This window comes from Gadus morhua, chromosome 9 (assembly GCF_902167405.1).
Source record: "Gadus morhua chromosome 9, gadMor3.0, whole genome shotgun sequence".
Classification (NCBI taxonomy): domain Eukaryota; kingdom Metazoa; phylum Chordata; class Actinopteri; order Gadiformes; family Gadidae; genus Gadus; species Gadus morhua.
In genome coordinates, this window is record NC_044056.1 from 4,746,971 (window position 1) to 4,774,750 (window position 27,780).

General features: G+C 45.2%; 2 protein-coding genes across 4 annotated transcripts; one reads left to right on the forward strand and one right to left on the reverse strand.

The window, feature by feature from the left end:
• Positions 1 to 446: 446 nt before the first annotated feature.
• Positions 447 to 7,444, reverse strand: snupn (snurportin 1). Of its 3 annotated transcripts, none has more exons than XM_030366669.1 (9): positions 7,288 to 7,444; positions 6,290 to 6,464; positions 5,530 to 5,728; positions 5,152 to 5,256; positions 4,273 to 4,369; positions 3,696 to 3,793; positions 3,420 to 3,497; positions 2,821 to 2,901; positions 447 to 1,708 (listed from the first exon to the last, which is right to left on the reverse strand). In XM_030366669.1, exons 2-9 carry the CDS (start codon positions 6,445 to 6,447, stop codon positions 1,376 to 1,378), a joined length of 1,149 nt encoding a protein of 382 aa, XP_030222529.1. In that variant the 5' UTR covers positions 6,448 to 6,464; positions 7,288 to 7,444; the 3' UTR covers positions 447 to 1,375. The 3 variants fall into 3 exon arrangements, with proteins under 3 accessions (XP_030222529.1, XP_030222530.1, XP_030222531.1); XM_030366670.1 differs by having other exon boundaries at positions 6,290 to 6,461; positions 7,288 to 7,392; XM_030366671.1 differs by having other exon boundaries at positions 6,290 to 6,461; positions 7,293 to 7,368.
• A 723-nt stretch (positions 7,445 to 8,167) lies between these two features.
• Positions 8,168 to 27,621, forward strand: snx33 (sorting nexin 33). The gene is made up of 2 exons (XM_030366668.1): positions 8,168 to 10,569; positions 24,674 to 27,621. The coding sequence occupies exons 1-2, from the start codon at positions 9,075 to 9,077 to the stop codon at positions 24,925 to 24,927; spliced, it is 1,749 nt and encodes a 582-aa protein (XP_030222528.1). The 5' UTR covers positions 8,168 to 9,074; the 3' UTR covers positions 24,928 to 27,621.
• Positions 27,622 to 27,780: the final 159 nt, after the last annotated feature.

Genomic DNA, 27,780 nt, shown 5'->3' on the forward strand with positions numbered 1-27,780 from the left:
CAAAGATCATTGGCCTACTGTCTTATAGTAACCTCGCGTTTGTGTGCGTGTGTGTTTGAGAGGCCGAGAGGGCAACGTGTGACTATGGAATGAGAGGTGCAAGGTTCTTGGAAAGTGTGACCATGACGAACGCTGTAACCACACGTGTAACGTTTTATTTCCCCTCAGAACTCTCGGTTGTGTTTTGATTTTCTTCACTGATATCGGAGATGTCAGCCTTCTTGACCCATATGGCATATCCATGCTCTTAATCACATTAAAGGAGGCACATTTAACCAATCAGCCAACCAGTAATTCATGTGAAATATTTTATTACTATTCCTGAGGGCTGCACGAACATTATTCAGGTGGAATAGAATAGAATCTTCGAGCTATCCAGTGAATCCTGTCAGTTAGAGAGAATCTTCTGAATAAGTACTCACCTCAAAAGAAAAGCAAGGCACAAGTTAAAAATAATAATTTATCAATGAAGTGCAATGTGGATACACTGGATTCTCTATATAGATGGGAATAACGTGAATACACCCATGTTGCATCGGTATGCAGAAATAAGACACTTGCATATCTTAACCTAAACGGAAATAGCCTCCTCAAATGGTGACCCTCTCACCCCAGTACAGTAAACATAACAGGTATAAGCAAAACGTTTATTTCCAAGAAGCATACAGTATAAAACAATCAATTTGTCAATTACAACTCCCCCCCCCCCCCCCCCCCCCCAACAATCAGTAAAAGTCCACCGTGAATTCCCGTGAAGTCATGGAGTCATCCGAGTGGAGGATGGTAGCTCCCCGATTCAGTGGATCCAATGACACACATCCATTCCTAGCCATTTCACCGTAGGCACGGTGACTCAGGCAACACTGGCATTGTGGGTCCGGATGCTGATGTCGTAATAGCAGGTGATTAATTGGAACAGTAGCTGTTAGTCTACGCACTTCGCAAAGAAACTTAAATTGGTGTTTTTAGCGGCGTGCGAATTATTACTTTTTTTTTTATTTAGTGCAGAAGTGTTCTGGTGGAGTGAATTTAAAACAATTGTTTAAAAATCTAGCATTTTTCACCTAAAATTACGTGACTCAAACCCCTGATTCAACATCAACCGCCAGTGGAAACGCCCAGTAACTCATCTCAAGATTTCCGATGGAAATCCACCTCAAAGCCAAGCGTCCGGTTTCCAGTCAGGCCGCGTCCCAGAAGAGCGGCTGAGAAGGATCAAACTGGGTCTTGAGTAACACCGGGTCCGACATCCTCCCACCATCCTCCCACCGTTCGCCTCCAAGGCCGATCCGCCTCCACGCTTCCAGGGGGAGGGGAGAGGAGAGACACCGGGGGCCCAGACGGCAGACATCCACCACCCTTCCAGAGTCACCGCTCAGCCCTCCATCCCGGCCTCCCCGATGACGGGGGGGCCGGGCAGAGTGGCCGTCTCCGGCTCTGGCTCCGGCTCTGGGGCGCTGGGCGTGGACAGGTACTCCAGCTCGTAGCCGCCGTCGAGGGCCCCCGGGCGCACCTCGCTCGACGGCTTCTTGTGCTCCAGGATCTGCTGCAGCTGGTGGTTGGCGTACTCCGGCCGGGCGGTGAGGGGCCCCTCGGCCACCTGGATGCCCAGGATGTCGGGCACCATGTAGGGCCGCAGCCAGCCCACCAGCGGGGTGCTGCCCGGGGTGTAGTGGGTCTGGCGGTGGTAGAAGAGCAGGCCGTCCACCTGGGAAGCACCGGGACAGGTTGGAGGTTGGCTCGAGGACGTTTTACACGTTCACACTAACACGACTCATGGTTCACACAGTGGACCGGCGTGAGGTATACAACCAGGAATACGCTGTACGCTTATTAAAGCACATGTTGTCTTATTAGTGGAAAACGTGGAACAAGAAAAAGTGTGAGAATTGAAATGTATTCGGGTGGAAAGCATAACTTTCTGAAGCTTCTAAGGGCTGAACAAGCAAGAGTGCTTCAGTCCCTACTGCCCGCAGACCAGATCAGGCGAAAGATAAAGATTTTTTCTTTATTTTTTTCTCCGTCACTTTCTTTCATTATGGAACAGATCCCTTTCCATAATGTTGTCGGACACTTGAAAAGCAAATGAGCCCAGCAGTGGCAAGAACAAGCACTTTAAGAGGTCATTGCACTTTAAGAGGACATTGACGGGACCACATTGCCCAGTAGTTCACACTGCAGCCGTGAACAGGCTGCCATGACTGAAGCACTTAGGGATGGCAGATTAATCTAATTTTGATCGCGATTTCGATTTTAGCATCAAACGACCACAAAACTAATATAATCTAATTTGAAATATTATTATTTTTTTTTTATTAAATGTTTTATAGAAAGTGCAGCTGGATACATATATATATGTACATTATTTTAGAATTGAACATTTTCTTTTTGACCATTTTGTGTATTTTTTTTAAGGCAACATTTCTCAAAGTCCTCAGTTACGAAGTGTTTTTTGGTAGAGACACGCTGAATAAATACATCACGTGTTCAAACTCAGAAATAATCGTTTGAGTAATCTCGATTTCAATATTGACCAAAATAATCGTGATTATGATTTTTTCCATAATCAAGCAGCCCCAGAAGCACTCCAGCTTAATACGGGAGCATCTGTCATCATTGCCTGGAACAGTCAACTAGCCCCAAGATTATCGTTAAACAGGGTCCATGTTGAAAAACAGTGAATTCATCCTTTAGTATTTAGTCATTTTCAAAGAACATTTGTTGAAGGACATCCGACCACATAAATAACTGGGATCTTAAACAGACACATTTGTACGCCGCACACAACTGCAAAACATTTGCAGAATAGACCAGACTCACGTCGAAGTCGTAGCCTGTGATCAGCGCCTTCTGGATGGATTCTGCAGTACATTCCGTACTTTGAAGACTCACAAACCGGAACTGTGTGGAGTCAGTAAACAAACAGCGATAGAATGCCATGTTATCCCCGAACTCATTCACATGACAGGAAAGATAAACAGTCTCCAAGGAGTGTTTACTGTGAGCCTTCGGGATACTTTCAACCTTTTGACATGCATCCAGGAAAGATAAGATATTAAGATAGGTGGAAGGATATAGGCCATTGGCTAAGACCTATCGCAGCTCTACTGAATATAATAGATCTAAACTGATGCAGCTCTAACCTTTCAAAATATCAGAATTTGGATTTGTTTTACCTTGTAAAAAGTACTTTGTGCAGTCAAATACACTGAAACATAAATATTGATAACTGATCATAAATACAATTTTGCTTGAGTTTGGTATAAACCTGAACACAATGAACTAAATCAAAATAATATATACAACACCTCAAAACAACCTCAATAACGCCAGAAGCATTGAGTGATGAGCAAAGTGGCTCAACGTAAGCATTGAGGGTTTTGGGGGAGGGGGGAGGGGGGGGGGGTTTGGATACTGACCGGGTTGCGTTTCGTGATCACAGCCAGACCTTCTGCCTCCTCCACCTTGGACTGTAGCCAGTAGAAGCGGAACTCGGTCTGTTGATGACAAAACAAGCACGCCGTCTCCAAGTCATTAACGGGGAAAAATCTGCTCAGACTTAAAAAAAAGAAAGCGCGTATTGAAGTCACCGTGGGAGGGCTGACGCCCACGTGCAGAGCAAGAGGCCCTGGTGCTCGCGGAAGGGGAGGTGTTCTGAGAACAAGGGATTCTGGGTAACGGAGGTGCAGACTCACGGGGCAGTCGTACACAGGGTGGCCTCTCCAACACATGACGTCCAGCATGTAGAAGGTCCGGTCCACCTCGCTGTAGATGCAGTCCAGGATCGTGTAGTCTGTGGAAAACGGCCGCACAAGAGGTTCTTAGTATGTGGGCACCAAGACTGGCTGGGTGGAGGGTTTGAGGTCGAAACTGGCATAAAAGGAGCAATCTCAAAACTGAAGTCGTTATAATGAAAATGAATGCCGTGCAGAGACAATAGATGATGCACACCGCTACAGTGTTAGTGGTCAGACTGTTTATGCCACGTTACTGAGGAAATAAGGAAACTATCCAGTTTCATCCGATCATCAAATCCTCACGTTAATATGTACATTTCTCAAAATATTTAAACTTTCCCTCTTTTAAAGGAGAGACTCAATTTCCGTGTAGGTACCGATTACCTCCAAATGTTTTCGATGACCTGCCAAGTTCGGAGTCAATATTATCATCAACATAACATCATCATAAACCATTTTTTTCTCCCAGCAAACATTTGGTGAGCGTTTGTCTGTTTGCTCTGTCGCTAAGCAACAGGCCCGTGGCTCCGCCCACCTTTCCCCAGGGCGGAGTTGTGGCGGTTCCCACCGGGCAGGTGAGAGGGGAAGCGGTTGACGCAGTAGCCGCCCTTGGTGTACGCTGCAGTGGAGCCCTGCACAGAGAGACGATTCAAGATTCAACAACCTTTATTAGTTACAAACACATACAAAATGTACAGGACCGCGACAGCGACAATGCTTGACAGGATTGTGCAAAAACGACCACAGTCACAGTGTTTACGATACAAGGAGGCCGTACTTTTCGCAATAGTAGGGAAGAGATACATCCTGATGGCAGGAAAAAAAGAAACGCACACACAAACACACACTATTGATTCACTTTAGCTTTCAGCTTTTATACCCTCAAGCAAAAAGTGGTAGTTTGCAGTTTGTAACATGATGGTATTAAGTTCCCTAAGAGATTGCGCCAACACACTTGTTATTCAAGTATTTTCAGCGTCAATACCCGTTAAGTTACATACATATTGAAGAGAGTGTCAATATGGAATCATGCCAGAGCCCTCCTTCAGCCTAGCAGTCAGGCCTCGATAGGAAAGACAAGCCTTTATAGGGGATTTATAAATTAAGGCTGAATACTAGGAATGCAGATCCTGAATGGATGCTGGTAACTGCTACAGGATCTTCCTTCCCTTTTGTTCCCGTTTTAATTTGGGGTTGGGCTGAATTCTGGTTCATTCTGGGAAGTATTCTGAATTCTTAAAGATGGAGCATCAAAAGCAACATTTTAAATGGTGACGGATAATGTAGCTATATCTTCACATAAAACTGTTCTTCATCAGCGGCTCTTTTAAGATTTTTTCTTTGTTACTTCCTGGGAAACTAACGAACACACATTTATTTTCAAAGTAAGAGATGAGGTGCATAAGGCTCCTACCTTGGAGGCGACAATGAGTGATCTCTTCCCCACGGGACAAACCACCATTAGCCAATCAGTGTCCAGCTCTGTAGGGACATCCACCAACCACTCTGACAGCATCAGCTAAAAGAAGCACAAATACACATCCAGCATTATTCATGTAAAAAAAGGAAACAAAGACAAGCCAGTACGATTTGTCAGAAACGATTCCACTGGATGAAAACATTAAGAGCAGAGCAACAGTGCCCCCTTTTGGCAAAAGAAGATACTTGATATCTTTTTAGTTTTATATTATTTTATTTTTGTATTATTTTTCAAAACTACCGGTGTTGCTGTATAAAACAACAACGATTTTTCTTGTTTGGGAAGTTTACAATCCACACAAACAACACCAACCTGGTTGGCGTAATGCCTCGGTAACTTCCTCTTCTCTATCTCCATCCCTTCTTCTTCCTCCCCCTCCTCCTCCTCCTTCTTCTTCTTCACGTCTCCTTCCTCCTTCTTCTCCATCTCCTCCTCCTCCCCATCACTGTCTGGCCCCGCCCAGTCTCCTTCGGCCAGACGCCGAGCGTGATTCACATAGTTGAGCCTTTTGCTGCACACACACACACACACACACACACACACACACACACACACACACACACACACACACACACACACACACACACACACACACACACACACACACACACACACACACACACACCAAAAAACAATGGACGAAATGCAACAGTTGTCTAATAAAGCATAAACAAATTACAACAGTAAGACAGAATACACACGCACACATCCAACAAAATAATGGCCTAAAGGTTACAGTTGTCTAATAAAGCATAAACAAGTTACAACAGTGAGACGAGCATGTGCGTGTACGCAGATGCAAACAAACGTCTGTGTTTGCGTAAACAATCGACACAAATAACGTAGTCACCACTAAATGCTTCAGTTTTAGCTCGTTTGTTTGCTAGGTTAGGTCAAAAAGCCTACAACAAGCCTGCCTATAGCTAAACATTGGGGTTTGCGAACAGAAGTTTTCATCTGGTCAACACCCTAACCCACAAGAGTGCAAATGAACACAGTGAGCTAAATTATCTCATGGGAACTCTTACACTAGTTGGTCTTGATTGTCATGGATTAAAGTAAACAAACTCACGTTTTCTGAAGTTCCAGGAACCGCCTGCGTCTCTCGCTCTGCTCCAACACGCTGAACTTGCTCTTGTACTGGGCCAGGCGGGGGTGGGCACTGGACGTGCTGTTGGGCACCTTGGAGACCGCGAAGCTGGCTGACAGGGCTCTGGTCAGGTCGTCCATGGTGGCAGGTGGTACTGCTTGAAAAAATAATGAGACCGATTTGAGAGTAAGAAAATAGGCATTTGCGATGACTCCCGAGCTGGGTCATGTTTCAATACTGATGCAGTATGATTGTTATACATTCTGCAGAGGTAGGTTGTGTTTTTGTTACGTCGTTTTCTGAAAGTTCGTTACATCATGACATACAACCATGAAGCAATATAAATAAATAGGTTAAAAAAACTGAGTTGTCTTGCATGTTTAAGGGTTAGATTAAATATTATTTTGCAGAGCATGAGGATTGATTCGAATCTTTAATATTAAAAAGATAACTGAAACTCCTTTACATACGAATTATTTATATGGATTGTGTAAGTCACTGCTGCACGCACTGTATGTCATCTATATAATTCAGCTTATTGTTGAACACGACTGAATGAATGAAGTTCATTGAATTAAAGGCTTCCATGAAGATTTGAAAGCAGATTTGATTGGACTCTGCTAAGTTACTCCAACTGGCTTTTTGTTACGTACTTCAAACGTTACATTTGGAATACACATAGCAACTAAACTGGCAGATAACTAGTTACTACGTAGTTACACTACTACGTGTGATAAAGAAACTAGTTTATGTATCGGCCTCTTATTTATCACTCTAGAAACGTAGCACGTCCATGAGGCTGCATCTCCTGCTAACGTTGATTTCGTTAGCTATCCAACTTAGCGTTCAGAGAAAGTTACATGAATTTACTATTTTTAGCCGAGTTACAGCGCCATTATTATGGTACGTGAACCACACAAGCTGTTCAGAATCAACACAGATAGATGAAATAACAAATGGAAATACATTAGCATCGATACCTTACGAGCGAGATGCTGCAGGGACGTCAGGATGTCATTTTCCCACAGAAACCCACACGCCTCATTGGTAGTTCATAACGCATCTGCGCTGCGCCATCTTGAGAAGGTCGTTTGGTATTATTCTAAATATGAATGTAAACAGTGAATGCAGACTATGGCTAAAGCACCTTAGCGAACAGTTATAATTAAAACAATGCGAGAATATGTCCAACCAGGAACATTTAATTTATACAAATAAAACAGGCTGTTCAAGAATACGTATGTTTATTTAATTGAGTGTACCAAACGTATGACTTAAGGTAATAAATATGTATCACATTTAACTTTGACTTTTGCTCCTATATTTTGACTTGAGAGGCTTTGATGGCCCATGTTTACACCGGTATATGGGTTGTTGAGGTGGACATAACCGCCCCAGTATGGCGCCCTGACAGACGTATTGCTGAGAACGTATCGCGCCTATCATTGGACGTTTGATAAAAACGTCACTCGTCACTCGAGCATGGATTAAGGTTATGAGAGTTTATCAACCCACATTCTTAGCGCCATGGGCCTCACGTGAATTATAGTCCACAACAAACCGTTCCTGAGTAAATCATGTGGTGTTGTGTTACACAGAATTAAAAGCCTGAATTTGGCTGTATTACAATCATATTCTCTACCTGAACAATATTCTTGTACAACCACACATGTATCCCTAATAAACCACAGTTTATCAATAAAAGTATATCAAAAACCCAAACATTAATGTCATCGTGAATTAGGCACATAGTCTATTGCAAACGCTCATATTATTATTATTATTATTATTATTTCCACGGCTGTATGAGTCAATGACGTGCTTCTCACGGTGGGGGCAGTGTTGAGTCTTTCTTGTGTTCAAAGAATGAAAGGCAGCGGCTGGGAAAAAAAAGAAAGAACTTGCCTCAATTGTCCAAGCCTAACGTCATGGAAAGACTAGTTAGTACTTTGTTGCCTAGCGCATAGACATACATCCTGGGATACATTTCTCCATTGTGTCTTGGTGATCAATAGTGGGATTGATATCACTTTGATGGCCAACTCCGCTGGTTTTACCCGAAGTCAGGACTGAAGATGCGCGAGAAGAACCTGTTTACAAAGAAAACAGAGCGAGTTTCTATCCAAGGGAATGTAGAGTCAGCCAGCTCAAAATGCAAAGGGATACCATTACCCACCCGGTCGCCCTCATCCCGAACGGGCCGACTTGTCTTGGAAACATTTCTACCGTGGATCTCTTCTAATGAACGGATGCTATTCGACTGTCGGGTGATTTAATTACGCAACTCTGCAATACTTTGTTTTGGTTGTTTTTTTGAAGGATTACTTCCAGAGGCGCAACTTTTTTTTGTTTTTATGAACCTGTTTAGTCATGCACAATGAGCTCACAACCCATTATGTTATTACCCATGCATTGTTAAGTATGCATTACGTTTTTTAACATTTAAAACTTTTAACCATAATAAACAAACATACGTCATATACGAAGTACTGAATCAAAGGGGTTAAGATGACAACCGTATTCGTCACGGTTTTTATATTTGTTACCATGTAGGCATTTTCTTCTGACTTATGAGCAGTGTCTTTCAAAGTTTTGTGTAACTTTAAAATTAACAGGCTGTGTTTAAATTCAGCTTCCCAAGCCATCTCAAACAGTGTTATATGGTTGAAACGAGAAATGAGATCAGTGCAAATGGGATAGGTGTTTGTAACCAACAATGCGTTAAACGGTAGACAGACACGCATGAACTATGTGCTGATATCATTTCATGATTCTGGAGAAAGCTGTGCTGAACCCAAACATGTCTGTAAAAGCCAAAGCCATTTACACGTTCCAAAGTGAAAACAAGGAGGAGATCAGCATACAGGAGAACGAGGAGCTCGTCATCTTCGACGAGAACTCTGTCGACGGCTGGCTGCAGGGGGTCAACAGCCGTGGTGAAAAGGGGCTCTTCCCGGCCTCCTACGTGGAGATCCTCCGACAGCGATCCAACTCCAACCTGACCGACAGCTCCGTCAGCCCCGCTGGCTCCCTTGGCAACGACTCACCTCACCTCCCCTCCACGCCGATCACCCCCACCTCTTTCCTGCCCCAGCAGGGTTACTACGACGACGACGACGATGACTGGGACGACTGGGACGACAGTTCCACGGTGGTGGAGGACGACGACCCTAGCCACCGCCGGAGCGGCGGCAGCGGCGGCGGCGGCGGCCCCAACGGACACGCGCACCACATCCCCAACTCCAACAACCCCAACGTGCACTACCGCGCCAAGCCCCGCATGGAGAGGCAGGACAGCATCTCCAGCTCGCGGAAGGGCAGCATGGTGGGCAGGAACCTGAACCGCTTCTCCAGCTTCGTGCGCTCGGGCGTGGAGGCCTTCGTGCTGGGCGACGTGCCCATGATGGCCAAGATCGCCGAGTCGTACACCATCGAGATCGGCCCCAAGGGGCCCCAGTGGAAGGAAAGCCCCCAGCCCTTCTCCTGCTCCGTCGAGGACCCCACCAAACAGACTAAGTTCAAGGGCATCAAGACCTACATCTCGTACCGGGTGACGCCCAGCCACACCGACGGGGCCGTGTACCGGCGCTACAAACACTTTGACTGGCTGTACAACCGGCTGCTGCACAAGTTCACCGTGATCTCGGTGCCCCACCTGCCCGAGAAGCAAGCCACGGGCCGCTTCGAGGAGGACTTCATCGACAAGCGCAAGCGGCGTCTCATCCTGTGGATGAACCACATGACCAGCCACCCGGTGCTGTCGCAGTACGAGGGCTTCGAGCACTTCCTCATGTGCGCCGACGACAAGCAGTGGAAGCTGGGCAAGCGGCGGGCGGAGAAGGACGAGATGGTGGGCGCCCACTTCATGCTCACCTTCCAGATCCCCAACGAGCACCAGGACCTGCAGGACGTGGAGGAGCGCGTGGACTCCTTCAAGACCTTCACCAAGAAGATGGACGACAGCGTAATGCAGCTGACCCACGGCGCCTCCGAGATGGTGCGGAGGCACCTGGGAGAGTTCCGGAAGGAGTTCCACCGGCTCGGCGGAGCCTTCCAGGCGCTGTCGCAGGCGTTCATGCTGGAGCCGCCGCACAGCTCGGAGCCGCTCAACAACGCCATCTCGCACACGGGACGCACGTACGAGAACCTCGGCGAGATGTTCGCGGAGCAACCCAAGTTCGACCTCTTCCTGATGCTGGACAAGCTCTCGCTGTACCAGGGGCTGCTGGCCAACTTCCCTGACATAATCCATCTACAGAAAGGTAATGAGCATTCACTAGGTCGGTTTTTAAGATCATCTGACATTTTGTTTACAGCTTTTGTGTGGAAACCTGGCGGACGATGACTGTGGAGGCCGGTGGTGGAATGGATCCAGGATTGCCCCACAGTCACAGTCCAGTTATACTAATGCAGATATTTGGCATCATTACCAATAAGTACTTGGTAGCATGACCAGGTAGTTAGCTAACCATGGAGGTGCCAAGCCTTGAAGCAACCCTGGTGTGATTCCGGCCTTGGGTCATTTTGCCAGGTCATTCCCTCTCGCTTCTTTCTGTTTCCTGTCTCCAACTTGTTTGTAAACAAAGAAGTCGTCAGGGGATGTTTAAACTTAAACGTATCCGCAGTATTTTTCCAATTCCTCCTTCAGTAGGCAAAAAATGGCCACATTTGTTTAAAAGTCCTTTTAATGACCTTTCCAGCTAAGAGCTGTGTGTCAACATGTCATGTCAATTTGTCTTGGCTACTTATACTGATATAGTTCAAAGGTGTGCAACCCCTTCCCAGAAAACACTCAGTTATCATACCAAACAATAGAGGTGATGGAAGGAAGTTCGTTTCAGTCAATGTGAATAGTTGAGGTTTCAAGTTGTTATACTTTTCACCTCCTGTCCTAGTTTCACCCTCTTCACTCACACAAACAGACATAAACAGACTCTCTCTCTCTCTCTTTCTCTCTCTCATTCACTCATTCACACATTCACTCTCACTCACTCTCACTCACACACACACACACACACACACACACACACACACTCACTTCCTAGGTTGATTACCGGCAAAGTAAAAAGTTGACATTACAGGTTCTGTAATATAGCCTGAGACATACGCAAATGCATTCTGGCTCGCCCTGATGATGAAAGTAATTGGAGAAGAAGCTTAGGGTGAAATCTGATCTCTCAATGGACATTATCATGTGGTGGCTTGTCATTGTTTGTTCAGGTTCAATAGAACGTAAGATGAAGATCATACTGATGTTGGGCGTGGGGTCACGTTTCTCCCCAAAGTGTTTATTTTCAACAAACCTAATGTGTTCTGGGGGGAAAGGAAGCTTTCATTTGAAACAGCCAGTAAAACTGGCATATTATTCATTGGTGCTGTACAACATTCAGTGGATTATATCACTTCTGACTTTCCCCTCCCAGGCATTAAACGTCTCAGATGTCCTGCCGGATTCCTCTCAGTGATTTGATTGGTTACACATTGGATTGTTTCGTACATTCATATACATTTCTTTTCCGGTATGCAGCAACATTTGATTGTGAAACACCCCTTATTGCCCTCCTATGAGGGCGAACAGCAGGACAGGTTAGACAGTTGTGGTTTGGTGGCTGTGATTTGGCGACTGCAAAGGCATCTTCCTTGTGAAATATCGCAGCTCGTCGACCATGCCTCGACAAGGAATCCTGCTGCTAACAGAGGCAGGGAGTGTTCTTCGTTAGATGGGACCGATAGCAGCACCGGGTGAAAGAGTTGTAGGTTATAGGTTGAGGTTAGGTTTGTACCCACTGCAGTCATTGCTTTGCGTTTAGCTCAATAGGGTCTAGCCCTGCGCTCCCGAGAGGCAACTCAAATAAACTCAACTGACAGATTGTGTTTTCTTTTTCAAATCCTGTGACAGGGTTTGTTCAGAAAAGTGTAGGAAAATAAACAACATAAGGAAATAACAAAAACGAACATTGTAGCTTTTAAAACAAGAACTGCCTGCCAGATGTCAGTATCCATGGTTTTCTTCTGAGGAGGTTGTTTGACTTGTTCACATTAAGGGAGGAAAAGCTTATGAAAATGTGCAGCCCTGGAAGCTGGAACAGTGCTATATACATGCAGTGTATGTTTATTTTGCTCATGTGAAAACATTTGTTCTGATAAAAGCTTGTCTAGCTTCAAGCGCTAGCATAATTCCAGAATGATGCTAGTAGCTTCTGGAACAAGGCTAGTTTGACCTCAGCATATCAACACAATGTGTTGCCTACTTAAACCAACATTGATATCAAGCACTAAACGCCTACGCCAGGAAGGTAGCCAGCACAAAGAGGGTGTTGGTCAATGTCGGTCAAAGATTGAGCTCCAAAAGGTCATTATGCATTTGAAGTCAGTGACAGAGTACCCACCCTGTATTATGTCAACGATATTTCATATTTCCATATTGCCAATACTTTTCTACTGAGGGGAAATTAAAGAATACTTTAATTTTGGAATCTATATTTATCATGGTGTCTTTGTAGAAACTAGAAACTTTGATGTGATACTTGATTTTTTGATTGGAAATAATATCATTTTAAAGGCTATAGCCATGAACCCTTACTATGATTATAAGGATATAGGACAGCTTGATTGTTGACTTTTTGTTCTTGTACAATATAGGAGAGTCCTAAACAGTGTAGACTTAGATGAGTGTAGATGAGAGAAAAAACTGTAGGAGTCCTCATTTAATTACTGTAAGCTTTCCTCTTAAGTCCTCCTCTTGACTGTGCAAAGTCAATCCTTGAAAGCTAGGTCATTTTACGAGGCTACTGTCAATATTGGCTTTATTGCAGCCCAGTGAGTCACAGTAGGTATCGCTCCCTTTGAGTTGGGTTGGGCTGTATGATTCAGTTAAATTGCCAAAGCTTTTCGTGTCGCTTAACCAGAACTTACCTGCCAAAGCAGAGGCCACCCCAAGCTGCTGCAGGTACACCGTAAATTTGCAGCACCTGCCTAGGCACCTCTCCAAAAATCTATAACTCCCTGATGTCTGTCGCATTGACTACAGAGTGACAGAGAGGCCACTTTGTCTTTCCTTCTATGTTTGTCATTTTTATGACAATGTGAGTGACTTCTGCTAGATACCATGCTAAGAATCACAGACACTGGTGCAGAAAAATTATTGCAAGCAGCGGCGAAGAGACCTATGGCAGCCATTCAACAATGAAGTCAATTGTAGACTTTTGACCCCCGCCCCTCCTGTAGAGGAACATGTGTTGACCAGCGGGGCTAGTGTTGCAGCTGAGGCAACACTCAAAAAACAATGAAACCCATGTTAATCTGTTTCCTCATTTCCGCCCTTCTTCATTGATACTACGCTGCCGCACTCCATACTACCGGTACTTAGGCCCAATCCCATTTCTACCCCTTACCCCTTCCCCTTACCCCTCCCCCTTGTTTTGAAGGGGGAAGGGGAAGGGGAAGGGGTAAGGGTTAGGGTTAGGGTTAGGGTTAGGAAATGGGATTGGGCCTAAGGCCCAATCCCATTTCCACCCCTTACCCCTTCAAAACAAGGGGGAGGGGTAAGGGGTAGACATGGGATTGGGCCTTACAATTGTTAAGTCATGAGCAGATTAAATGACAGTGACAGTGATTTCAATCCATATTTATATTGTGAATGTGCAGTTATGGGGCTTCTAAGTCAAAGCTCTTGGCTGGGACTCAAACCCCCTAACGACTGCAGTGACTACAGTTAGTTATATCTCGTGAATTTAAACTCATGAATGTAATGTAGATGCATCTGATCTGCACCTGTAAGCGCGGTTCTGGAGACTGCATGTGGCACCAATAAAACAAGGCATAGTGTTTGAGGTTTGAGGCTTTGTGTGCTTATATATGGTTGTGGTAGAGGCAGACATTGTTTTAATTAGCTTAAAAATCTCACTTTGTATCTCTCTTTTTGACTCTATGCTGTACATTCGTCAGTATAATGTCTGCATGCCACAAGCCTATGTACAATGTGTCATTGTGCAATTTCCCCCTTGTCTGTTTCCATAGTCCGTCTTCTTTAATCTCGGGTAGGCCCCTCGAAGGACTGTAAATAACAATCATATTTCTGTCCAGCTGCCCTGGCTTCATTACTGAGCACAGAGTTCTGCATTACGTTATAATACAGTACATTACGGCATTATTCCACACAGCAGAGCACAGCTCATCGAAAACAGCTTAAAACTATTACACCTTTTAAAACTCAGATGTTGGATCGCTGGATCCTTGGCCAAACTGTCTCATATGAAAACAGAAACACTGGTGGAGTTACAGACCATAATATCTCCTGCAGCAGGGGTGGAGCGGGGCCTACAGGTGGCATCCAGGTGTAGCTTTTAACAGAGATGGTCCCTCCAGACTCAATGGTTCTGGCCCCGCTTCCGAGAGGTCAAGACTGTTTGTGTGCTTTGGACTTTGTTTGTGTACTTGTATACAGCATCGCATTCCAAGCCACTATCTTGGTCTTTTTTTTCCACCATTATAATTAGACTAATAACCACTGGATGCTTGGTTTATTCTAGAATGTTTGGTAAAGAAACAATCCAGACTGCAAGCTTGAAAGTCTTCTACGGAACCTTAGGTCACGTGATCAGAACCCTCCAATAGGAGCAGCTGACCATAGGGGCTCTCCGAACCTCACAGCAGGTTATTTTGTATGCTGTGTGTATTCTGCAGAGTGCAGATGTGTTGGCAGGGCAGGGAATGGAGCGGGGCCAAGAGAGAACTCAGGCAGACCGGAAACTACTGTCTGGACCAGGAGGCTGTGAAGGCAGTGTTTCCCCCAGCACTGTGTTGTTAAGGCGGCCGCCTTATCAACAATAGGGCCCCGCCTTGACTACCAATGTATATAAAATAAATAAAAAAAATTATCAATTTTTTTTTTTTTTTTTTTTAAATTATTATGCATTAACAAAGTAGAAAACTCTCGTAGGGAAAGAAAACATACTTCCATCAGGTGTAAAAATAAAGATCAATAATGCATCGGTGTTCACAACAATGGTCGTGACATCAAGCTTTTTTAATTGAATTTAACCAGGGAGACCCCCCCCCCCAGATCCACGGTGGTGAAAAGATGATTTACTGATGAGATACATTGGTCTTCTCAGTAGTTGGCCAGATTCTGTGTTGGGGACAATTTAAGGAACCCCACAGACAATATAGAATAAGATTGTTCCAGATTTACATCAAACTTCACACAAAAGCTTTAAGTGTGTGTGTGTGCGGGTGTGCGTGCTTGCGTGCGTGTGCATGTGAATTTGCATGAAGAAGTCAGAAGCATCTTAAAGCAGAGCTCTGTTTCTCAGTTTATATCAAGTACCAATACCAACCGGTTTCAAATCTGCAAGTCGGTTGTGTGAGGGTTGGGCATACCTCCTACTACCAGCGGAACAGCTGCTGAGAGTCTGCGGGCACTGGCTGTCGAAAGCTGTTATCTGACGTGAAAACATTAGGAATGAGGCATCAGATAACGTTGTATTGTTGTAAAGAGGAGGATGTGTGGTGCAACAGGCAAATGAGGTGTGGTCCAGGCTAATTTGCCTTTCAGAATTCCTTTCAGTCTGTTTGTTTATCCGGGACTGTGCGTGACTGTTTTCTGTTCCGTCTTGTACAATGAAGCATTGTGATAATAAACAGTGAGTTCAACGAAAGAGATGCTTTAATTCAAAATAACACCCTGTGTAGATGAGATGAGACCCTGTGTCTCTAAAGAACAGATAGTTCTTCGGATATACAGGGATCTGCAGTGTTACAGGTAGACTGCAGACTTTGGGGTTCGAACTCAGGACCTTTCTAACCGATCCACTGACTAGATGATCCTACTACACACACCAGTGTCAGTGGTGAGGAAAAGGCTAAATGGTTTTCTGGCACGGCCCTTTAACGTTGACCTAATTAGACGGAAAACTAAGCGCTATTAATCTATGCGCTGAGCAGTTCCATTCAGCAGAAGGGCTGCGTTTAGGGGAACACAACGGCCAGAAACCAACCTGCTTTGTGCGGTTGGTATCAGGGCGATCTGGTGACCTGTTATGCAAGGAGAAATCTGAGCCCGCGGCCGGCTCGGGTTTGTTACCAGCAGTGCCCGGTGTCATTGGCTCTACCGTGTCAGGGGCCAGTGATGATGTGGGGGTCATGGTGTTCCGCCCCCATCTGAAGGGTACCGGGCTTGATTCCCTAATGTAGCCTGCCTGTAGGCCTCCTTAAGAAAGATGGCTTACCTGATCCGTGAACTTTGAACTTTTGGTCAGTTGCTTTGAATAAAAGGCTAGAGTAGTTAATAGTCATTGTAAAAAATTTAGCGCTTATAAAAAAGAACATGAGGGAAGCGGTCAATTGTAATGCCTGCAGTCTGAGGTGTAAATGTTATGTCGTGCATGGATCTACCCACCCCTCTATCGCTAGCAATCCCATCATTGGTGGAAACAGCATTGTATGGGGGATGTGCTCTGTCTGCAGCGCTGTCATCATTAATTAAATAGGTTGCTTGACTTGTGTTGACATTTGTTTCTCTCCTATGGCAACACACAATGCATACATAACTGGTTCTGTGGGAGTCTTGGGTGTCAGAGGAACTCCATACCTGTCATGAAACAGATCAAACAAACTCAATGTAATGCTGTTCATCATCGGTGTTGGCTTACGCAGATACAAAAAAAAACCATGTTAGTCATTTAGCACGTCTTCCCAATAAATTGACATTGTGTTGACGTATACACAATAATCTACAATACAGCCATACACTTCATGTGCATCCATAGCGAACACCAAATGGACTTGAATGACATAAGCTCGAGAGCTCCCTGGCTGTGACACTAGGTCTCATTCAACATATTGTGATGGCAACCAGTGGTGTCTTTAGAGTGAAAAGAATTTGGCTCTGCCATTTGCCCTCACATGAATCTTGAGAATGGCTATGTCTTGTTTTCACACACACACACACACACACACACACACACACACACACACACACACACACACACACACACACACACACACACACACACACACACACACAGTCTTCCCACAAGCGCATACATTCCTTGCTGCAATTGCCTATGGCTTGTCCTTTTCACACTGAAGACCTTTACAGAGTGCTTGACTAATTGATGTCACCATACTACTTTTATTCTTTTCCTCTATATCCTTCTTGTCCTCCCTCCTTCCTTCCTTCCCACTTCACTTTCCTCCTTCCCTCTTGCCTTCTCTCCCTCCTTCCTTCTTTCCTTCCTTCCTCCTGCCCTCCCTCCCTCCCTCCCTCCCTCCCTCCTTCCTTCCTTCCGTCTTTTCAGTTCCCCCCCTCATTATTTGCTTCAATCATTCCCCCCTCCCCCCCTTCCTTCTTTCCCTCCCTCCCTCTCTCCCTCCTTCCTTCCCTCCCTCCCTCTCTCCCTCCTTCCTTCCCTACTTCCCTCCCTCTCTCCTTCCTTCTTTCCCTCCCTCCCTCCTTCCCTCCCTCCCTCCTTCCTTCCCTCCCTCCCTCCCTCCTTCCTTCCCTCCCTCTCTCCCTCCTTCCTTCTTTCCCTCCCTCCCTCCCTCCCTCTCTCCTCCCTCCCTCCTTCTTTCCCTCCCTCCCTCCCTCTTTCCCCCCTCATATGGGAGCCCCTGCCTCAGCCTACACGTCTGTCTGCTCTCTGTGACTATTAAGGGATGGCGGGACAGGTTTGAGGTCCTGTTATTTACCCTCAGTAAAGTATAGTGGTGCGCCCCCTCACCACGCCAACAGAAAAAACACTGGTGTATTAGCCATTGTAGGGATCCCCACCTCCGCCATCTTAGAAGTCTTGTGTCTCTTCACCCATTGTTATTAATACGATTAACGCATTCCATGTCATACAACCTTAACATCTGTAAGATAATGGTGATAGATAGTAGAAGTAGGCAGGAGAAGTCCTAATTTACTAATCTACAAGTTATTTTTCTTTTGTACATTTGTGAGTGCGCAAAATGACATCGTGACATCAAAGCCTGCGCAAGGTTTTGAGTCTCGCAAGTGTTATTATTAATATTATGATGATGTCACTGTTGACCTCAAATCGCAGTCATGCTCCCCATTCTCATTGGCTTGTTGTGGTTGCTAAACACGTTTTTAGGAACAAATCCCGGAGGTCATACCCGAATGCCTGTCAAATGAATCTTCTGTTCGGCATTATAATAACACTCCCACAAAACACACACACACGCACAAAAACACACATATCAGAATAAAAGTGTCAAGGCATGATGCATTTGCTGCACGCAAAACTTTTTTATTTATTTTCATTGGTTTCACTGGTTTTAATTAAAAGGATGCGGTGTTTGGGAACATCCCATTTTACATCATCATCTCATCGTCATTTAGGGGACGCTTTCAAGTGTCCATCAGACATTTAAATTGAGTCATGTCACAGATATGCTTTGTCCACAGAGATGTAGAAGTGAGGCCGAGATCAATCATAGTTTCCTTAAAAAAAATGGAGCAGCTGCAAAAAGAAAAACATAAGAGCTGACCTAGTTAAAAAAAAAAAAACTGAATAGCGTGCAGCGTAACCATAGGAATCTGAAAGAAACAAGGTCAGTCTTCCAGAATCAACCACAACATAACATGTCAACAAAGTACGCTCCAGGCCAGTGTCTCCGCAATGGGGGCTGTGGACCCACAGGGTTATTTGAAAGCTTTGCAGGGGGTACTTGGAACATTTATACAAACAAGGAGAAAGGAGACTACAAAAATGAAGGCTAAAACCAAAACACCAATATAGAGATTGTGATTCTCTAGAGCTAGACAAATATGCATCGGGGTACGTGTGTTTTGTGGACATTCAGGATTAAAACCAAATCTTTTGGTTGTCTCCGTATTTTTAGGTTTGTTTGTCTCCGTATTTTTAGGAGGGTTGGGGATTTCTCCGGGTTGGGAAGGCAGGATGTGGGATGGATATGGACAGTGCTGTTGAAGCAAGTCATCGGTCAGCATTCCTGCTCAGCAATCCCCCGTGGATGCACGAAGAACTAAAAACAGAGGGGGGGGTGGTTCTGTTCTGAGCATTCGTTATCATTGGAACAATGGCCAGAGGAGCGTGAAAACCGTTCCAAGTTTTGAACCTGATTCCGTGTTCTGTGTCCGATGTCTATAGAGATGATTTACTCTGTGACGGGATTATGGGGGCGAATTTAAGTATACGGGTTACGTCACATGTAGACATTCCTGTGCGTCAACTTGGCGTCTCTTGGTTTATCTCTCAAAGAGATCGGCTGAGGTAAACACTGAGCTGACTCGGCATGCTCCAGTTCCTCCTGCTTTTTGTCGCTGCTTGTCAATCCCCAAGGGTTTTGACCCTGACTTTAAACTCTTGTCAGTGTTGCGCAAGACCTGATTTAGCATTCTTTCACTGGTCAATCATGTTTTCCTTTTCTCTTCTCCTCCTCATCTCCTGCCTTTTCTATCCCTTTTTCAAACTCAGTATTTACACGGAACGACCATCACAGCTGACGGCAAAGAATTTGATATTGCCGCAATGTTTTTGTATGTTTTGTACAGTCATCAACTTTTTGGAAAACACACACACAGAGAGAGAGAGAGAGAGAGAGAGAGAGAGAGAGAGAGAGAGAGAGAGAGAGAGAGAGAGAGAGAGAGAGAGAGAGAGAGAGAGAGAGAGAGAGAGAGAGAGAGAGAGAGAGAGAGAGAGAGAGAGAGAGAGAGAGAGAGAGAGAGAGAGAGACACAGAGACAGAGATGGTATCACCAGTTCAATGTGGTACTTGACACGGAGAGAGAAAGCACCCACGAGCTCTCTGCTCCTATTGGTCAGTGATTCTCTGTAGTCACGAGCCACATCTGTTCCCAATGGGAAAATGCCTCTATTTACCATCCAACTGGAAATAGTTAAACTATTGTGTAGCACCGAATTCAGCAAGCCTTTATTGAGGTTTGTCGTCCTTTTGTTTAGTTGGTCCTTTTGTTACTTAAACCACCATTTAGCTAAATATACACTTATACCCACCAACAGATACGTGGTAAGGGAATAAAAAAAACGTCAAAATGGTAAGAATGACTGAAATATGGCTTTAAGCCACACTTTATCGTTGAGTGGGGTTTATCTCCTGAAGACCAAAGTGGGTTCAGAAATGTTCCCTCTGCTGATAAAGGGCTCCGGCCTCACTTTCGGTTGGAAGGCCAACGCCAAGGCTGCTCTTATCAGGGATGTGAATAGGAAGCAGATGGAGGAGACATGCAATCAGCGTGTGAGTCTGTGAGAGACCATAAGGGTGCGAGGAATTGTTGTGTCTCGTGCAAATGTGTAGCATTCTAGTGTTCTGGTGCGTGATGGATTATCACAAGATTAGCTGGCGGTTCGTCTTTGTTGTTCACCAAAGACATTCAGTCTGATATGTCAAACCCACGCATATATACGCCCGCGCGCGCGCACACACACACACACACACACACACACACACACACACACACACACACACACACACACACACACACACACACACACACACACACACACACACACACACACACACACGGTCGATATTTAAGACAAAGTTACAGTCCGATTTCAGTGGCAGTTTATGCGATACATTATTGCTGCTATATATTCATGCACGAAAAAAAACTTTTCCATGTGTGCCTGTATTTTAATGAATCCTTTCCTAATCCTATTTCTTAATTCAGGGTAATTACAAACTGCTGTCCAATAACCTGAGTTAAACTTGATCCCTATCGAGTTGTTAAACAAACACAATGATTTAATTAGGCCTTTTCTGTAGGAAGTTGGAACCACAGGCTCACTTTATAAATAAGCTCAAACTAAAGTGGGATCTGTTGAAACCGCTGTTGCTGCTTGTGTTTCTGCAAGAGCAACGCTTGGTCGGTGAAGAGATTGCGACGCTAGAGGCTAGGGTGAAAGCTACGCGGGTTGAGCTTCCCCCCGCCGTGGCCGTAGCGTACCTCACACACCTGGGGTGTAGCTATGACAACCCTGTGTGTGGATTAACCGCTTTGGATTAACCGGCCAGATGGATTTCAAAAAAACATCTGGGACGAGCGGCCCAGAAGAAGAGTCGTCAGAATTGATCCTTGAGGAATGACGTTGTGTTTTTGAGGGTGATCAGTGTGTGGCTGCCTCCATCACGCTGCAAAGAACAGAAAACAGCTTGGATGTATCAAAGGACCACTATTGACCGAGGAGGGGATCAGGGGCTCAGCGGATTCCTGTGTTCACCCCGCCAGAAGTGTGGTCACATAACTCGATGTCCTCCATGGCCACTTTCTCCCTCATGCCTTTCCTCCTCCCTCTGTCCATCGGTCTGTCTGCCCGTCTGTCTGTCTGTCCGTCGGCCGCTCCCCCTTCAACACAAATCCACCGTGACTCAGCACATTGTAGACATGTCTGTCGCTCTACTGGAAGAAGCCATTCTTCTTTGTTTTTGTTCCCTCTCTGGCTTTCTCCGTCTCCTTTTTCCTTCTCCTCCCATTCCTCTATTCCTTCCACTTTGTTCTCCTCTCTCGCTCCTTCTCCTCGGTCCTCTCCTCCCTCTCTCCTCTTCCTGGCTCTCTCGCTCCTTCCCTTTTGTTTTCTACATTATTCCACTCTGGTTTCCTCCCTCCTCGCCCTCGCTCTCTCCCCCCTCCTCACCCCTCCTTCCCCGCTCTCCCCTTCTCTCTCCTCTACTTTCTTCCCCATCTGTCCACTCTCCCACCTCCCTCCTTTCCCCTCAAAACCTCTGGAGTTTCCCCCAGCTCAGAGACGGGAAGCCGTCGCATGCATGATAATTCTTTCTACACGGCGGTGCTCAGTCAGAAAAACATGTGGTAGCCCAGCTAGTGCCTTCTGGTCGGGCAAGGTAAACAACTCCCGGTAGCTCCCCCAAGACTAGCGGCGTTTCTGTCAAATTGCTTTTGCTATCCCGCGGGAGAGAGGGCAGAACCGTCTGGTTGATGAGCCGTGTCCGCAGTTCATCCTTCATAGCGGTGCGGACAGGAACATGACCATCTCCCCCCCCCCCCCCCCCTAACCCCCGGCCCTCCCCCCCGACAGAGAGACATGCCTTCGCTTGAGCTGGTGAGAAGATTTACAGGAGGAGGAGACTGTTGAACTGGGGTTGTTTTGGAGACGTTGATCCACACACACAAACACGCGCACGCACACGCACACACACACACACACACACACACACACACACACCTTCCTCTACAACACGCCCCCCATCCCCCACTGAAACACTCGTGGCAATGTACGTTCTGTTCTGTCGCGTGTGGGAAACATTGAATGTAGGTCAAAGCGAAACCCTCCTCCATCCACTTCGTTGGAAGCAGACCTGAACCGACGTGGTCGGGTCATTCCCACACTCCGGACAGAAATTCCAAGGGGGCCCTTGACCGAGCTCGTAAATACCGGTGTGTCGGAAGGATGCGACGCGGGGGCCCACGAGGCTGGTCCACGGAACGGCCCTGGGACGCGGCGACGCAGGCGGCAAAGCGTTTAGCGCCGTCGCCCTAGAGACCCTGTAAGGACAGGCTGTGGTCGTACCCGCCCCAGGCTGCTTCCTGTGGAGATGAAGGAAGGGGGGGGTTCTGGTCATGTGACTGTAACTGATTGGCTCCGCTGACCTCATCTGGCCTCGTGCCAGAGGCCCCCTCGTTCCTGTCTGGGGAAGGGGTGATGCGGACCCGGTCGTCTGCAAGGGGCTACACCTTGTTCTTGTCAAGGTAACTTGATTAGATCCGGGCCAAACATGATTAGAATGAGGAATAAACAAACCGCATATACATCACCGCAAGACTGTGTGTGTGTGTGTGTGTGTGTGTGTGTGTGTGTGTGTGTGTGTGTGTGTGTGTGTGTGTGTGTCAATGGAACAGTTAGCCTGTTTGTTGGAGTATGCATACACTTTGGCGTGTTTGTGTGTGTGTGTGTGTGTGTGTGTGTTGGTGAACTTGCATGTGGGCATATAAGGGAATTTGTATGTGTGTGCGTGTGTATTTGCACATGTGTGCATATAAGCATATGTTTCCGTGTGTGTGTGTGTGTGTGTGTGTAATTGTAGCGGGAACGCCCATGATGTCACCGGTTAGTACTGGATCAGCACCACTATGTTGAAACCGTAGACCGTCATGAAAATGGGTTGGAACTCTTAACGCAGGGCAGGAGACGTAGTGCCTCAACGCTCGCATCAACGGCGCCATACACAGACGCTCGTAAACCTTTCTTTACATTAAAGAGTGGAACCACCCAAAGAGTACCAACATGTTTTTAGCTTGGTCGCCTTTTAATTGAGTTGATGTAAACTATTTAAATCTTTCACAAGACGTTTCTCGAGGGGCCTTTCTTCAATTGTTTACAACAGAAGGACTTCAGTATAATATTATTAACCTAACCCTACCATCGTCATAACCACAACCACAGAAAAGGACCTCAAGAGTTTATACAACAATGCTTTGGTTTGAGACTTGTTTTTCACGACGAATCCCATTTCAAACATTGTTAGCAAAGCTAATTTGTATGATCAACATACGGTATAATTGCAAATTGCTTGTACCCTTTTGAGTAAAACGGTGACTGAATATACCAAACATCATGGAAAGTTTCTACTTTGCCTGCTGCGAGAAGTGTGCGAGCTGTCTCTAGTGTCTATTTCTTGTCGTCTTGGCTTCTCACTGGTCCAACATCTGCATCGTGTGCCGGATAATGGGCTAGTGATAATCTGGCTAAACTCGAAGATAGACTCATAGGAAGTAATACATGTATAAAAGAGTGGTTGAACGGGGGAGGGGTGTGAGTCTGTGTGGTAGGGGCAGGGACTGGTCATTCAAAGACATTGACTAGGCTGTGCTACACTAGAACAAGCTACAGGACGCTCGCTGGCACCAGGAATGGAAAAGGGTTATGACAACATAAAAGCAGATGTGATGATCAGAAAGTCCTGGAACCAATTTGTTCGAGTCCAAGCCTACAACAAAGATGGATTTATATATCCATCCATCCATCCAGGCTCAACCTCTTATGAGAACAATTCATAAACAGACTTGTGGGGACTGGATGCATAGTTTGTCGCCACTGATTGTAGGCTTGCATTGTACTCTGCCTGACCTGTAAAAGTCTCTTTGGATAAAAGTGTCAAATGACTTAAATGCATGTTAGAAGTGTACAGATTTTTTATTTTTCAACTGTATTTTTTCAAGTTTGTTTTTTCTCCCACATGCATAAGGGTCTTGCCTGTATCAAGTTGATGGGGGAGAATCCTGTTCTAATTAATTGATGAAAGGAACATCTCCTATATAACCTTTCAAATGAACCATTAAGTATTTAAGTTGTTCACGCTTTGAAACGAGCCTAACTCACAGTGTGTGTCGTTCTGTGTCCTGTGTGTGTGGCAGGAGCCTTCGCCAAGGTCAAGGAGAGCCAGAAGATGAGCGATGAGGGCAAGATGGAGCAGGACGAGGCCGACGGCATCAGGAAGCGCTGCCGCACGGTGGGCTTTGCCCTGCAGGCCGAGATGACCCACTTCCACCAGCGCCGCGAGGTGGACTTCAAGGACATGATGCAGGCCTACCTCAAGGAGCAGATCGCCTTCCACCAGCGCGTGGTGCAGCAACTGGAGCGCACGCTGCGTATGTACGACAACCTGTGAGGATGCCCGTCCTTCCTTGATGCCAAAAAATTAACTACAACTGAAAAACGTCGCAAAGAAGGAAAGCACGAAGATGTGAACCTTTGGCTTTGATTTTTTTTGATTTTTCTTACGGAGAAATCTGGATGTTTTTATGGATACGAAGAGGACTATTTTATTTTGTGCTTTGTTTATTTTTACCGAACAGTGGACTTTAATGAACAGTCGTTGTTGAAGAGCCTTGGGAAGTCGCGTGTGAGAGGGTTGAGAGAACAGATCGGGTTATGAAGAGTCTTACTGTGTTCTGCCGGCAGTAGATAGGCGCTGTTGCTCTGGCTAACCCGTACGTCTCGTTTCGTATTAATATGACACTTTAGACGAGGTGGTGGTAATGGATCAAAATTAATAAAAATAGTTTTTCAATTGTTCGTGGAATTTAGTCCTCCTCGACTGCTTTTATTGTGCGACGATTCAAAGCCATAAGATGGATCGGGAGCCTGAAATGCTCCGCTAATTCCGCAACACCGTGCACTTTTTTTTATTTTTTTACGACGGTTTGATGTCAAATCGTTTAACAATAAGCAAGTCACATGTCTTAACGTTATTTTGAGTCTTCCATTTTAGATCGGATTGCAGCCACAAATGGCCGACCGGGTCAAAAGGTGTACGGCGATAAGATCGAGGGGGGGGGGGTTGGGGGGGGGGGTCGGTGTAACTGTCTGAGACCACTCACCATCGCCTCCTGTTGTCCAGGTAGAGGACTCGTCTTGCTCAGGTGTACACTACATTCATTATTTAATGCCTGTAACGGTTCATCTCTTTACACCAAGTCACTGCTGTGTGCCTTTCCTCCCTCTGCACCAATCCAAAGTCAGACGGAAATACCAATGTAGTCATTTTGTATGTGACCGTGCCTGTTACGAGTACAGAAGGATTTGAAAGTATGTCTGTGTTTCCCCGGCATCTGTCACGCTGGGCTGTGTTCGGAGACAAGTTTGCACAGGCTTTTATACGCGAGTGCGTAATGGTTTCGTGTGTGAGTGATTGTGTGATCGAGAGAACGGGCTTTAGTCATCCACTGTGCTGATCAATACATGTTGGTGTGTTGCAAAACTAAACTGCCACCTACCGCACCTAGACCTGGATGCCCAACAGCCATATGAATATGTTCACATGGGTAGAAAGTTCAGTACAGACCAGCTAGATTACATGAATTGGTCAGAGAACTCATATCATTTAAAATCGACTTGAGCGGTGAAGGATATCTTCAGTACCATTTGAAAGCTTTTCTTTGCGAACTAATCAAAATATCTCAGTCGCCACACCAATACTTTCATAAATGTATGCTTAAAATATTAGCTGGAATCATGTAGCATAATATACCATAAAGGCACATTTCCTCATGAAAACCTAACACTCAGATGCACACTATCTAAGACCGTGTATAACTACATGTTAATGTGGAGCTGGGGCTTTCGGTCCACTGAAGTTTAAACAGAGCTTTCTGTTGTTGGAGACATTGCCTTCAACACCAACCATCGAAGGACACGTTGTTTGCGAAATATTACGTTTTTTCCACACCTTTTCACTTAAATCGAGAAATTGTGCTTGCAAAGCCGACAATGCACTTCAGCAGATCCATAACGCTCAACGATGCTTTGCTGTGTGTAAAACAAGAGGTGGAATAACTCAATCTATCTCTGTGTTTTACTGAAGCAGAAATGGGTTCCTCTCGGTTTCTCAATGACCTGACAACCGGTGGGGCGATGTGTGACTGAACAGGAGTGTTATCTTAACGATTGTGTCCACTAGCCCACATCCTCCGGTTTCTCCGTCGCACCGCTCTGCCCTCTAAACGCTATCGCAGTTTAAGCCGTGGTGAACACATTCTGATGACTTGTTAGTTCTTTATTTATGTGTGTGTGTTTTTACTTCAATTTCAACTTCTCGACTCAGAGGAAGGTCGAACGGCGTTCTTTAGGCTCGACCAACAGACTTGGGTTGGAAGAAATGCAAAACAGTTTAAAACAAAGTTTTAAGGTTTCACGCTAACATTAGTTTGCAATAACGATACATCTTTACTCCTTGTCATATCATTTTCTTTCGAAACATATTTAAAAGCAGACATTTCATTATCTGTTTAAGTTATAGCGGAGGAACAGGGTGTATCAATAGCCTACAACCTTATTACCGATTTTTTTATATCGATGCGTAACACTAAACCATCTTCGTACAGGGCTATTGCGGTTGAAGAAAGTGTTAAATGTACTGTTGTAACGGACCAAACTGGTAGGTTTAGAGTGGTCCACTGCCCTGTAAAACGCTGTCTGATAAGTGAGGTTGGGTATTTCAGCCATATGATTGTTTTCCTGGAAGGACGCATGAACTCAGATGACCTTTGGAAAAAAACGTCTGTGTACGAACTATTTCTTACTGAATTGGACAACAATATATATTTTTAACATGTTTCAAATATTTTGGATTTGAGGAGCCAAGCAATAAACACAAGAATAATTGAAATCGTCTTTGTCAAAGGATAAACACATTCCGTATTGTTTATTCATTCAGCGTTAAATAGTTTGGTTTTTAAGAATCATTAACAGACGTTTTTCAGATAACCTTCAATCCAAGACCGATATTTTGAAAACAAGTGACTTGTCTGATGTTGAAGGGTGAAAACCAAAAGTCTTAATAAAGGTGACGATGGTGATGATTCCTTTGTTATAATGTTATTGTGCTTTTGTGAATTACAATTTATTTTTGGATTTACACTATAAGAACCAATTCTCATTGAATTAATTCAAGATTATCGCAATACACGTGAATGAAATCCAATTAGAATAGGAATAATAAAAATAAACACTACAAAAACAA